General features: G+C 36.0%; 1 protein-coding gene across 5 annotated transcripts in view; it reads right to left on the bottom strand.

Moving 5' to 3' along the window:
- NEO1 (neogenin 1) overlaps positions 1 to 13,232 on the bottom strand; it is a 251,320-nt gene that overhangs the window by 171,901 nt on the left and 66,187 nt on the right. For all 5 annotated transcript variants that reach the window (XM_082619130.1, XM_082619133.1, XM_082619131.1 and 2 more), the window contains exons 2-4: positions 10,099 to 10,416; positions 4,371 to 4,646; positions 1,307 to 1,460 (exon numbers count right to left, since the gene is read on the bottom strand). In XM_082619130.1, the coding sequence (XP_082475256.1) occupies positions 1,307 to 1,460; positions 4,371 to 4,646; positions 10,099 to 10,416 (748 nt within the window). The remainder of the gene's footprint in view (positions 1 to 1,306; positions 1,461 to 4,370; positions 4,647 to 10,098; positions 10,417 to 13,232) is intronic.

The following is a 13,232-nucleotide window of genomic DNA, read 5'->3' as shown; positions in this document are numbered from 1 at the left end:
AGGAAGTAAAATACAGCCAGAAGTTGGTGACTGCATAGGTATTCAGCAAGAAATCAGATGATACTTAAGATGATACTATCAGTTTTGCTAATGGAACATATGAGGAACAATCTGATTGTATTCTAGCATCCCCACTGATCAGTAAAGGTTGATCACCAAGCTGACTAGTCAGATATCCCTTTCCATGTCTTGTTTACTGAATGACACAAATTAAGATTATCTGTTTACTTTGAATTACTCAACTGGGAAGCTCTATACTTGCTCTGTCCAAATCAATAGCCACTAGCCACATGTGGCTACTGACACTTGAAATGTGGCCAGACTGACTCAGGAACCGAATTTTAATTTTATTTAATTTTTATTTAAATGTAAAAGTTGAAGTAGCATTAAACACAAACTTCACTGTTTTGGTAGAACTAAATTTCCCTTTCACCTGTACACTGTATAAATTAGTATATTTAGCAGTGCGTGTATACTAGAAATTTTAAAATTATATATGTGGCTTACATCACATTTCTATTGGAAAGCACTGCTCTAGGACAATGGTTCTCAACTGGGGACAATTTTGTTCCCCAGGAGACATCTGGCAATACCTAGAAACATTTTTGGTCGTCACAGCTTGGGAGTGCTATTGCATCTCATGGGCAAAGGCCAGGGATGTTACTAAACATTCTACAATGCACAAAATGGCTTTGCTTGGTAAACAAAACATACCTAGCTACCACCACCACCACCACCTCAGTTCTCTTACCAGAATACAACTGAGAAAAGTATCCATTACCTAAGGAAGTAATGAGGGGGGTTGGGAGAGATGACAGGTGGTTCATGTCAACAGAAAAGGCTGGTGTGTAAGATGAAAAATTTGTGATCATACAAGGAAGCTGGTATGATTTTAAAAGGCAAAAACAAAAGAATGAGGAATACATTTTCTTTTACTGTTTAAGTAAAGAAAAAAAGTACTATCGACAAAATGCATATGAGAGTAAGTGAGACGTCTCAGGTAGTCAGGATCAGAAACTCTTGCAACAATTTAGGGAAGGAGGTCCTAAGGCCTGAATTTAAGTGTACTGCAGCTCAGAAAAAAACCAATGGAATTAGCCCTTAATATCTTAAAAGCATTTTTTTCTTTAAAAATCCTAATCATATACGGCAATATAAACATATTTCAAGAATGATAAATGGGCATCATGATATAGTTAAATAAAAATGAAAGATATAATCGTTTTAAAATTAATCAAGAGTCCCAAATAAGATCAGACCAAGCCTCACACTAAGGCTGAAAAGGCTTTTAGGCAGACATTTTTACCTTTCTGTGTCAAGTGCTTCCTCATTTTTCATCCATCTAATGGTTGGAGTAGGAAGTCCCGAAGCAACACATGGTAACACTGCACTCTGACCAATAACTCTGACTAAGGAAGAAGGTTGTTTCAAAAATACCAAGTCTGATGTAACCTCAGGATCTAAAAAAAAAAAAAAATTTAAACAAAAGACAATAATTAAGAAAGCACTTTACCACTTTAATGATAAAGAATGGCAAATTCCTATTCAGTCTGTGTGGCTTTATACAACAAAATAGTTTAAGCAAAAGTGACAAGAAAATTCCATTTAAATTAGCAAACATTTCTTAATAATTTCCATGTTTAAAACTTTGTGCTAGGCTCTCTGGGGGCCTTAAAGATGTACAAGTTATAGCTCCTGCTTTCAATGTGCTTACTGGTCATCCGAGTGAGATCTGACATGAATCCCCTTCATTTTAAAAGATAACATAAAGTAAATGCTTCATGAGTGGTACAAATAGAAAAAAGATTGGGCAAGCTCAGGACCCTTAGCAGTATCCTCCCCACTCACAGGGATACCACAAGTGGTTTCTTTTCCTTCCCTACACCTGTGTGTTACTTCTGAAAATCTTTGATCTTCATGCTTTGACTTTCTCACTTAGACTGTCAAACCTTTGATTTTATAATGGTGCAACTAACAGGCTACCACTATATGTGTATTCACTTCATACAGCTGCCCTCTTATGAGCATATGAAAAGGCCATACTCATAGGGTAGAAGATAGGGTTCTCTACTAGATGGGGGTGATATTTCTAATGTTAAGTTTTGAGAAAAAAGACTGTTCTCAGGCAGAGATGTGACTTTTATCCCCATACTCTTAGAAAAAGATGTTCTATAGCCATGGTAACAACCACCAGAGCTGGCTTTAAACTTATGTAACCAGTCGATGACAGTTCTGCAGCTATGGTAACAAGTAAACACCGTCTAATAGTTCAGTACAACTCACTTCAGTGAACATGCCTTTGAAAGCCAACCAATGAGTTTAACCAATGCCTTTAAAAGTCAGCCATTCAGTGGTGGAATCCCTTGCTTCTAAGGCTGACACTGCTCTCATCTCTGTAACCAACCATAAAACATGCTTCTATTACTGACATCAACCCATCCCAGCCTCCTAACCAACACACCAAGAACAATGTCTTCCCAAAAATTTTACAGGAGATTAGCCGTTTGCATTATTCAAGGTGACTATGCTTCACAAGCATAGCTCTCCCTTAAGTAAACAAAACATTCCGTACTTTTTGTTTCAGATATTTCATGGTGGCTCATCCTTTCGACACCAAGAATCTTATTTACTTGAATCTGGTTTTAGGGTTTGCTTGACTGCTATCACAGATTTAGAGAAAAAATATGACCTCTGTCTGCTATCAAATATGCCCTCTGTCACATAAAAGCAAGTCAGGAAGTAGGCAGGAAGACATCGCTATATAGCAATAGTTCTTTTTCACCTTGAACTATTTACCTAGAATTAATCAAATTTTGATCAAAACAAACAAATCTGAACACATATTTATTGGCTTCTATGTGCCAGTTACCATTCTCAGCAGCAGAAAAAATTCCCCGCCCTAGTTGAGCTTACATACTAATAAGGGGAGAAAGACAACAAATAAAAGACATAGTATGTGAGCTGGTGATATGTTCTCAAGTAAAATGAAGGGGGAAGGAGAAAGCGCTGGGGCACAAATGGAAGACTGTTGTTTTAAACAGTGGTCAAAGAAAGCTTCACTGATAAAGTGATATTTGAGCAGAGAGGTAAGACCATGAGTCAGGCAGAGATATCTGAGGGAAGAGGATTCCAGGCAGAGAAAATGGCAAGTAGAAAGACCCTAAAGCAAGAGCATGTTTGGAGTGTTCTAAAAACATAAGGTGGCAATAATCAGAGTGAGGGAGAGAAGGGTATGAGATGTAAGAAGAGAGATGGGGGAGGGAGGTGGAATTAAGGTTATACAAAACCTTACAGGCCAAGGACTTTTAACATTTGCTCTGAGATGGGAAACCATTAGGAGGTCTTGCGCAAAGATGTGACATGATCTAATAAACATCTTAAAAGATAACTGTGGCTGCTGAGCTGAGAATACACTGGGATAGGAATGATAAGGGCAAGAACGATGATGACAAAGAAAGAAACTGCATTTTAAAAAACCAGTTCAAGGCCCATTAGGAATACTCTCAAGAGTGGCTGCTCATAACATTGGATAACATTGGCCTCCCTTTGCAAGCCAATCCATAGGCTAAAAACATGCCTACAAAATGGTTATATATAAAAACGGTCCAAACAATGTAGGGATGGTCCAACTCAGATTTGAAATGAGAAATATGGAAAGAATCAGGCATGTAGCAGTGGGAACAGAAGCTGAAAGGTCATGAAACACCAAGAGGGTAGAGGGACTATGAGGAGCCACAAGTGAGAGGACGTGATTAGAAGGCAGAAGTTACAGAGCTGAGAAAAGACGCACAAAACATATTATGAGGAAAGCCAGTAAGGGCAGAAAGAATGAGAACCCACAAAGAGAAAGAAAGACAGAAAGAGGAGTGTTCATTAAAATGGGGGAGCATCACAAAGATCCAAGAACTCTTGCTCACCAGTGTCTCTAGAGATGCTGTACTAACAGTTACTACTCTGCCCATCCCTTATATGAACCAGCCTGAGTGAGTCCCTGATTCTTATAAGTAAAAAGACTTAACTATAAAAACAACCCTATTACAGGGAGGTAAGAGAACTACAAAAAGTATGCTATTGGGGGACAGAGCAGAAGATAGAGGTTTGACAAAAGACACAGAGCTAATGTTTCTTTGGCCACAAAGAATGCCACAGATACTTTATTGCTTGGTAAATTTTTACTGACCAACACATTTGCTAAAAATCTGTCTGGTATGTTTTCTTCTTTTCTCTCCCTGTAAGAAACTGAAACTCTTTACGCTGACATTAATACCTCACCCCACACCTGTAACAGTGTTTATTAAAAAAAATTCTAACTGAACAATTTTTATCCATTAATAAACATAAAGCCATCAGTGCTGATAATAAACTAATACCTGGAAGAACTTTTAATTCAACTTCATCACTATACTTTGGTGGCCCACCACTTTCAACTATGCAGCGATAGAGTCCCCCATCTCCTTCAGTTGCGTTGCTGATAACTAGTGTTCCACTTGGAAGTTTGGTAAGTCTATCATCCAGAAGAAGAGGCTGTCTGTTCTGTTCCCACCTCACAAATGGGACCAAATCTGCATTAACTTCACAATTCAGAATTGCACTGTTCCCAACATAAACCGAAGAAGGTTCTGGTTGGCTGGAAAATCTTGGAAGACCTAGGCAATAAAGAAAATGAGAAAATAAGAAGTAGTTAAATATTACTTTAAAATGTAGTCATAGGAACCAGGAGCAAGTCAGCCTGTGTGGCCACATGTGTAGTGGAACCAGGGTCAAGAAGGTCCATGGGTCAGGATATTGGCTACATACAGGGATACAGATCAAGTAAATAAATGTACTAGGAATCACTGGAGTGAGATTCCTCACAGTTGAAGCAAGGTACAAATATTAAAAGCAGAAGGGTAGAATAAATCCCATGGTATTGCACTAGAACAGAGGTATCAGTGTAAACTTAACAGTTTTATCAAACTATAGATGTATATAGAGAGATGTATATCTGGATATAAATGTATATGCGTAAAATATATATACATTTCATATACAGTTATTACAGATACACACACACACACATACTAACTCTGTCCAGAGAGCCCAGAATCAATGTCACTTCAGCAGCAATGTGTACATATGGTGACCTAATCATGATTTCTAAATACCATTCTCCACTAATGCAGCTTGGAGAAATTGCTGATTCTAGGACTGGAGTAGGGAAAGAACAATATGAGTCTGGAAAATCTTGTGAGAGAAAGTAAGGAAGTATCTAAAGAATAACAGGGACATATCAAAAGGACACAGAAGTCAGATCAAAAGGAGTTTCCTCTGGCTAAATGTGGGATAATGATCATTAATGCAGGAAGAATCAAGAATGGATGCTAAAACTAGAAAGTGAAAGTTGGATGAAGAATAGGATATTTACAGAGTATCAAATTACTTCTTCTCAAAATACTTATTACTAATTAATAAAAGTACAAAATATTTATTAACCTTAGAGTAGAGAAACATAGTAGAGACAATCTTAACCAAGTAATAAAAGTTAACTTCACCAGTAATGGAACAAAACACCACATGCTTCCTGATATGATGCACTAATAATACAGCATCACTTCTGTGATATTTCTCCCCAAAATGCAAAATCTGAATCTATTCATGGAGGAAAATTAGAAAATCTGAAATGAAACAAGGATAAACTGAAGAATGGTTTGAGATCGTAAGAATCTAAGGAGAGAACTACTAAGTAAAACTTGTAACCCTGGACCAGAAAGGAAGGGGGATGATGGGGCAAAGTTTCTGCTTTTGTTTTTTCTGCTACTAAGAACATTATTGAGACAACCAATGAAATATGAATTGTATCTATGGATTAAATGATAGTATTTTATTAAGGTTAATTTTCTAATATTGATGGATGTTTACTTAGGAAGAGGTCCTTGTTTTTAGGAAATGCACACAGAAGTATTTAGTTTGGGGTAACATCTGCAACTTACTCTTAATGGTTTCAGAAAAAATTTTATGTGGGTACATGCATACTAGATGATAAGCAGATGTGGTAAAATGTTAACAACTGCGTAATCTGATTGAAGAATATATGAGATTTCTTAGTTTCATTCTTAAGACAATTCCACAAATTTATAATTATTTCAAAATAGAGTATTAACCAAAAAAATGTAGTCATAAATACTTTGTAGATGCCACAGAATGTAATAGTTAAGAGCAGATATACAAGGATCAACTGCTCCACATCCTCATTTGGTACTGGCATACTTTTTGACTTTTAGCCACTCTAACAGGTGTGAAATGTGGTTTTAATTTGCATTTTCCTAATGATTAATGATTTTGAGCATCTTTACATGTGATATCAGCTACATCTACATTTTCTCTTATTAAATGTCTGTTCAAGTCTTTTGCCCATTAAAAAATAGGGTTGTTTTTCTTTTTATTGTTGGTTTGTAGTAGTTATTAAAAATATATTGTAGCCATGAGTTCTTTTTTAAGCATATACTGTGAATATTTTCCCCAATCTGTGGGCTGACTATTCATTTCTAAAGGTGTCTTTGATGAGCAGAACTTCTTCTTATAATAAAATCTAAATTATCTTTTTTTCTTAAAAAAAAAAAGAGCAGATATACAGAAAAACCTAGTGGTTACGGGGGGAGAAGTGGGGTGGGGACACAGGGGAGGGGGAGTGGAAGGTACAAACTATTGGGTATAAGATAGGCTCAATGATGTATTGCACAACATGAAGAATATAGCCAATAATTTTATAATAACTGTAAATGGCAAGTAACCTTTAAAAATTATATAAAAATTAAAAACAAATTTTAAGTGACTCTGATACGCTCAGAACACAACAAAATGTTTCTTCAAAGACTAGCAAACATTAAATAATGAGAAACATAATTCTAGGTTTTCTAGTTCTATGATAGTCAATTAGTCTATATGGAAATGACACACAGGTTGTCTAGCTCTGCTACAAATTTTTTCTTATTTTTTATTTCAAGGGGATTTTTGAAGGAAAGAAATAAAGATAAAATTAACCAAATATCTACTTTTCAGAAATTGGAAAATTAGAAGCAAGAATTAACGAAGATAAACAGAAACTAATAAAGTAGAGGAAAAAAGGAATCAAATAAAACCAAGAACTAGTTCTATTTTTAAAAAGTCAAAATATTCTCCCTCCTGTGCTCTCATGAAAATGAGTAATTTTTTAAAACATAAACCCACAACAACATATGGGAAGTTGGCAGACAAGAGATTTCAAAAAGTTTCTGGATAGGGAAAGCAGATGGAGGAACTAGTAACTGACATATCGAGGCAGAAAACGCTGCAGCTTCTTTTGCTCACAAGTAGGAGGCCAGTTTGTCCTGCTGTCTTTGGAGAATTTCAGGAGAAAAGAGAGACTGGGAGTGAGGCATGGGATTGACAAAAAGGGATTAACAGTGTTTGTATTTAGACTACCCAGTTACCTCACCTTTGGGCACAAAACACCCATAGCCAGGGGACTGTCCAGGCAGTAAAAGAAAAATTTCTGCTGTGGAGATATGAGACAGCCCAGAGAAAAAGACCTCTCATATTTAATTCTATGAGCTATCTACTTAGTGTGCTTTCAAAAATTCCCCTCTTGCTTGACTTAGCCGGAGTCAGTTTCTATTGCTTGCAAACAAAGAACACTAACCAATAGTTTTTCAGAACGGCAATTTAGCAGGAGCATATTTTTGGGGGGCAGCATTTTTTTAAAAATAGTTTTACTGAGGTACAATTTATATATGATAAAGGCTACCATTTAAAGTGCACAACTCAATGGTCTTTAGTATATGCAGAGTTGTGCAACCATCACTATCATCTAATTTTAGAACATTTTCACCATCCCCCAAAGAAACTTTGTATTCACTTGCAGTCATTCTCATTCCTTGTACCCACCCCTTTCCCACCCCCTTCATGCCCTCATTCCCCCCATCTCCAGTCCTACTCTATTCTATAGAAATAAAGATTTGCAAAAGTTTGTTCACTATACTACTGTCTACAACATCAAACAATCTTTATCCATCAAAAAGGGAATTTTTAGATAAATCACAATATATACAAATACAATGGATACTATGCAACTATTAAAAAGAACTTCTATTTATGTCTTAGCTTAGATATTATTTCCTCCTGATACCCAGGCCAAGAGCAGGTTAAACAAATCTCCTACAGAATGTTGTTTGCAGCAAAAGAACTTGGGTTTTGTATTAAAATTGCCTATTTACTTAGATATTAGGTCAAAAATGTTTCCTAAAGGATATGAAAGCTAAAAGGAATGATGAACAAACCTAGAAGAGGAGAAGAAAGAGAAGAAAAGGTGGAGGACAGGATTAATAGGCAGTGAGGAAGCCGTGAACAAAGGCCAGAGGCAGAGGATGAAAGGGAAGTGAAAACATTCAGTACTGCCAGAGCCTAAAATGAGGTGAGGGTGGTGATGGTGGTAGGGGGCAGGGACAGAAGCAGAACGGAGTGTTAGGAACGAAGCTGGAGAACTGGAGGTCAGCTCACGAAAGGACTCAACAGGCCTGTTAAAGAGTTTAGACATTAACTTGACGTTGTTTACTGGAGAGCCACTGAAGGGTGAGAAAGAGTGCTCTGACCACAGAGTGGAGACTGGGCTGGAGGAGGGAAAAAATGAGGTGGAAGACAGTTACAAGGTTGTGATGAGGGATGACCAGGAGCAGCCTCAGGAAGGAGCATGTGGATCAAGTACAGAGGAATTAGGAAGCAGAATTCACTGGATTTGGTAATTGGACGTGGGGGACAGCGGAGAGGAAGGAGTCAAGATTAAAAGCTCAGCTTAAGAACGTGAATGATAAACAAAAGCTGACCTAAGTGACATTACAGGGGCAGTCAGTCATAATGCTAACTTATTTATCAACATTTTGGAGAAAGTATGGCAAAAAGATTTTTGAAAGAAAGAGAAGAAAGAAAAAAGAGAAGAGGCAAACTGTCAAAAAGCCTGATTCTTTTCTCCTTTTATTTTTCCATCCTCAATCTGTGATTATGAAATAATTACAGTGGCTGTACATCACACTCAAATTCAACTTTGAGTACTTGGCTGCAAAGAGAAAAAGAGCCATCACACTCTGAATGAACAAGCAAATACAGCCTGTAGTGAGCAGGAGGTGGGGAGCCATGATTCTAGAGTGGGAACAAGATGGGAAACTACTGTCTCCGTCATATTCTTTATTCACATGTTAGCATTTCACCAAGGTGATAATAAATATAAGACTTAAAGATAAAACAACTTTTGTACAATCTGACCCTTAACAGAAACTTACTTCATCTGGTTCTCAAGTGTAGAAACACTGATCTGAGGACTATAATATCTACTGCAAACAGTATGACCTCTTTAGGAACCATAGCTTATCTTTCTAGATCTTTAATTGTTCTTACACTTTCTAACATTTTTCAAACAGGAATGCGCTAAAAGAGAGTGAACTTTTCTCTTTACAACTTTCTGCTCTTTATATGTATACATATATATCCTACAGATTTTTTTTTTAATTTTTAATTTTTAATTTTTAATTTTTGGTGGGCCTTCTCTAGTTGCGGTGAGTGTGGGCCACTCTTCACTGCGGTGAGCAGGCTCCCCACTACGGTGGCCTCTCCCGTTTCAGAGCACGGTATCCTACAGATTTTTAAATAATCCAATTAAATGTCATTTCCTTGGTTAAGGCATAAAGAACCAAGACTGACTATACTACTATACTACAAGTTTTACAAAATCATGCTAAATAGTTATGCAGGTAGGGTAAAAGTTCACAATCAAAGTGACAATTTTCCTGCACAACTTCTTTTGCCATTTCCAAGTTAAAAAGGTAAAAAGACCTGGCTCAGTACTTCTGATAGCAACTTTAAGCCATCTAAACCATTAGAAAGTGGAAAAGTGCTGTAGTTTACTCCCTACAGCACTGATCAAGTCCTAGCATAATCCTATACACCTGGTATATGCTCAACAGATACTTGTTAAATGAGTGTATTTGCTGTAACCAGTTTAATGAAAACTCTAAGATAATACTGCTTTTATCAAGATTTACCCTTTATAAAAATTTTGAAAATACAAATAAATTACTCAACAAAACTTACCTGCTACTGTGAGCTTGGCTGTTCTGCTGACAATAGTTCCAAGACTCTCAACAGTGGCTACACACTGATAATAACCTTCATCAGGTTTATTGTGTTTGGAATGCACCACATTGCTAATAAATAAAGACCCATCTGGGAGAAGCTGGCGTCGATCGTCTGACACTAAGTTTAAAAAAGTTCCATCTTTTTTCCATTCAATTTTTGGAGAAGGTTCAGAATATGCTGAACAGTTTAGTATACCAGAAGAGCCTCTAACTGAGAGGGTATCCACTGGTTCCACCAAAAAATAAAATGGAGTGAATGTCCGAATGCTGGATCCTGCAAAAATAATAAAGAAAAAGAACAAAGTTAAGCAAAGCTTTCCTCTACTACTGCTGTAAGAAAATATAACATGTCCGAAGATTATTTTTAAGTGGTTTTCCCCTTAGGTATGATACACAAATACAGTCATTTCACTATGAATATCTAATAAATAAAATCTACTTTTTATTAGGAAATCAAAATTTGACCCATTTAGAAGAACATTAGGAAAAAAGACCCTGCTAGCGGAGATAATCCAACCTTGTTAGATGATATGAGTATCTAGTAAAAGTTTTATTTCAAACCCTACAATGGGATTTAGAAATATTTAAAATTACTGTATTCAAAGTGAAATTTTCTACAGAATGTAAAGGAGGTAGAAAATTGAAATGATTCTTTGTTAATACAGTATCTCGTCTATGTTTACCAGCTATATTTCTTTCATAAATTCACTATACATACCCTTTGTCCATTTTTCTAGTGGATTATTCATCCTATTGACTAAAAGCAATTTTTGGACATAGCTATCAAGTTTTGTAAATGTCTTTTTTCTACTTTGATATTATGATTTTTTGTTATAAGAAAATACATTTTAACTACATAAAAGTAAATGTTACATTTAAAAAGGTTTTCTTTATCGCAAGAATATTTTTTAAAATTCAGCTTTGTTTTGTGCTAGTACTTTTGTGGTTTCATGTTCTATATTTAATCTTCATCTAGAATTCATTTTGATGTAAAGACCACTGGAGGGATCAGGTTAATTTTTCTAAGTCTTCAGCCAGTTCTTTGAACATGGAAAAAACATAATTTAAAGAAAACATTTGCTATAAACCCTATATTCTCAGCCAGAGAAAGCTTTCCAACTTAGTTTTACCTCTTTTTTTCACGAGAACTACTGATCAACTCCTTTGTGAACAACTCGAGTTGGAACCAGATTTCTTCATATGAACAAATGAAACCAAGACTTTTTCAAATATATATCTACACAGCCCTTTATTTATAGGTTATTTACATTATGAATTTAAGTATGACACTAATTCTTTATTACATAATAAAAGAATAGTTATAAATAAATATGAAACACACTGGCAGAGGAAAGGAAATAATATTCACTTGGTTTAACATTTTCCAACACTTACAATGATAAACAAATTCCAAATAGACTAAGCACCCTTTCCCAAACACCATTAGGGGTTTCAATCCCCATTTGATGAATATGAAACTGATTCTTCAAGTCCTAAAACTCTTGAAAGTGAGCTTTAGGAATTTTTCAGAAGTAACCTACAGTAATTTGCTTCTGATTACTATAAAAATTTTTATATTGCATTAATTTACTGGAACTATAGTAAAATAAATCAAAATATAAACTTCAAGGCAGTAAAAAATGGTTAGATAAGAAAATAGTTATACAGAAAAGGTATAAAGGTAATTTAAGTCTTCATTATACCACCCAAATTTAAACAACTCAGAGATGTATTAGATTGGCAGTTAAATTATGCAAATTAACAATTTAAAATAGTCATTACCTATATTAATTAAAAAAATTAATTAAAAAATTTGGACAAAGTCTTTGCCATTTGACAAAAAATACAAAAAAAAATTACACCAATGTAAATCTTTTACAGTTTAATGTTCTATCTTGATTTTGATTTTATTTCATTTAAAAAGCCTATGCCATATCAACCAAGTTGAACAAAAGAGTATATGTGTTCAAAAAATTAAGAAAAAATTATACTCATGAAAGTTTACAAATGCCTTTGAAAAATCAAGGCACTTCAAAATTTTACCAAAAATATCCATCCATTCAGTATACTCAGAATATAGCATTGCTGGGCTTCCCTGGTGGCGCAGTGGTTGAGAGTCCACCTGCCGATGCAGGGGATACGGGTTCGTGCCCCGGTCCGGGAAGATCCCACATGCCGCGGAGCGGCTGGGCCTGTGAGCCATGGCCGCTGAGCCTGCGCGTCTGGAGCCTGTGCTCCACAATGGGAGACGCCACAGCAGTGAGAGGCCCGCATACCGCAAAAATAAATAAAAAAAAAAAAAAAAAAAAAAAAGAATATAGCATTGCTTAAATATTTACATTTATCATCTTTTATGTTATTCCCTCATCAGGGGGTGACCTAATATATTCTTCCTTCACTTAAAATCTCTCAAAGGCTTGCCACTACTTTTTATTTTAAAAAAAATCTAAATAAACTCCTAAACTGGCTTGCCGCATCACTCTGTGATTGGCCTCTGCCTACTCTCCAGGCCCCGCCCCTTGAATCACTCTTCCTTCACCCAGTAAAGCATGCTGCACTCCTGTCATACAACATCTGCCCTCTTCACACAAGCTATTCCCACCAGCACCCCTCTCCAATTAACTACGAGTCTTCCCTCAAGCTCAGCTTAAATATCACTTTCTCAGAAAAGCTATCTGTCCCTAAAGCCCAGGCAAGATTAGTTTGCCCTGTTACAAGCAGGCATGGCATAAAGTAATCTACCCACATAGCACTTCAAATGTATGCATCTTTAAATGTTTGTAATAACTTATTAAGGCAGAGAGAGTCGCCAATTTTCTTGGTTCCTGGTACCCTTATTTGTTCAGTAATTTTTTTCATGAATTCCTTAGGCTAAAAGAAATACCTAAGAGTTCTGGTTGTTAGGTTCAAATGAATGAATAAAATACTTGTGTCTTAACAAGTTAGTACCCTTTTGAAAAAATAATACACATAAATTGAAAGATATTTTAACTTCATCTTTCAGTAACCACAATTACTTATTATGGGATGTGTGCACCTACTGGGCTTTGCACAACTTCTCAAACCTTGAAATCCCATTGGACATTGCCA

This window comes from Mesoplodon mirus (assembly GCF_964341445.2).
Source record: "Mesoplodon mirus genome assembly, chromosome: 4".
In the NCBI taxonomy this organism is placed as follows: domain Eukaryota; kingdom Metazoa; phylum Chordata; class Mammalia; order Artiodactyla; family Ziphiidae; genus Mesoplodon; species Mesoplodon mirus.
This window is presented reverse-complemented; position numbering and strand designations above follow the sequence as displayed.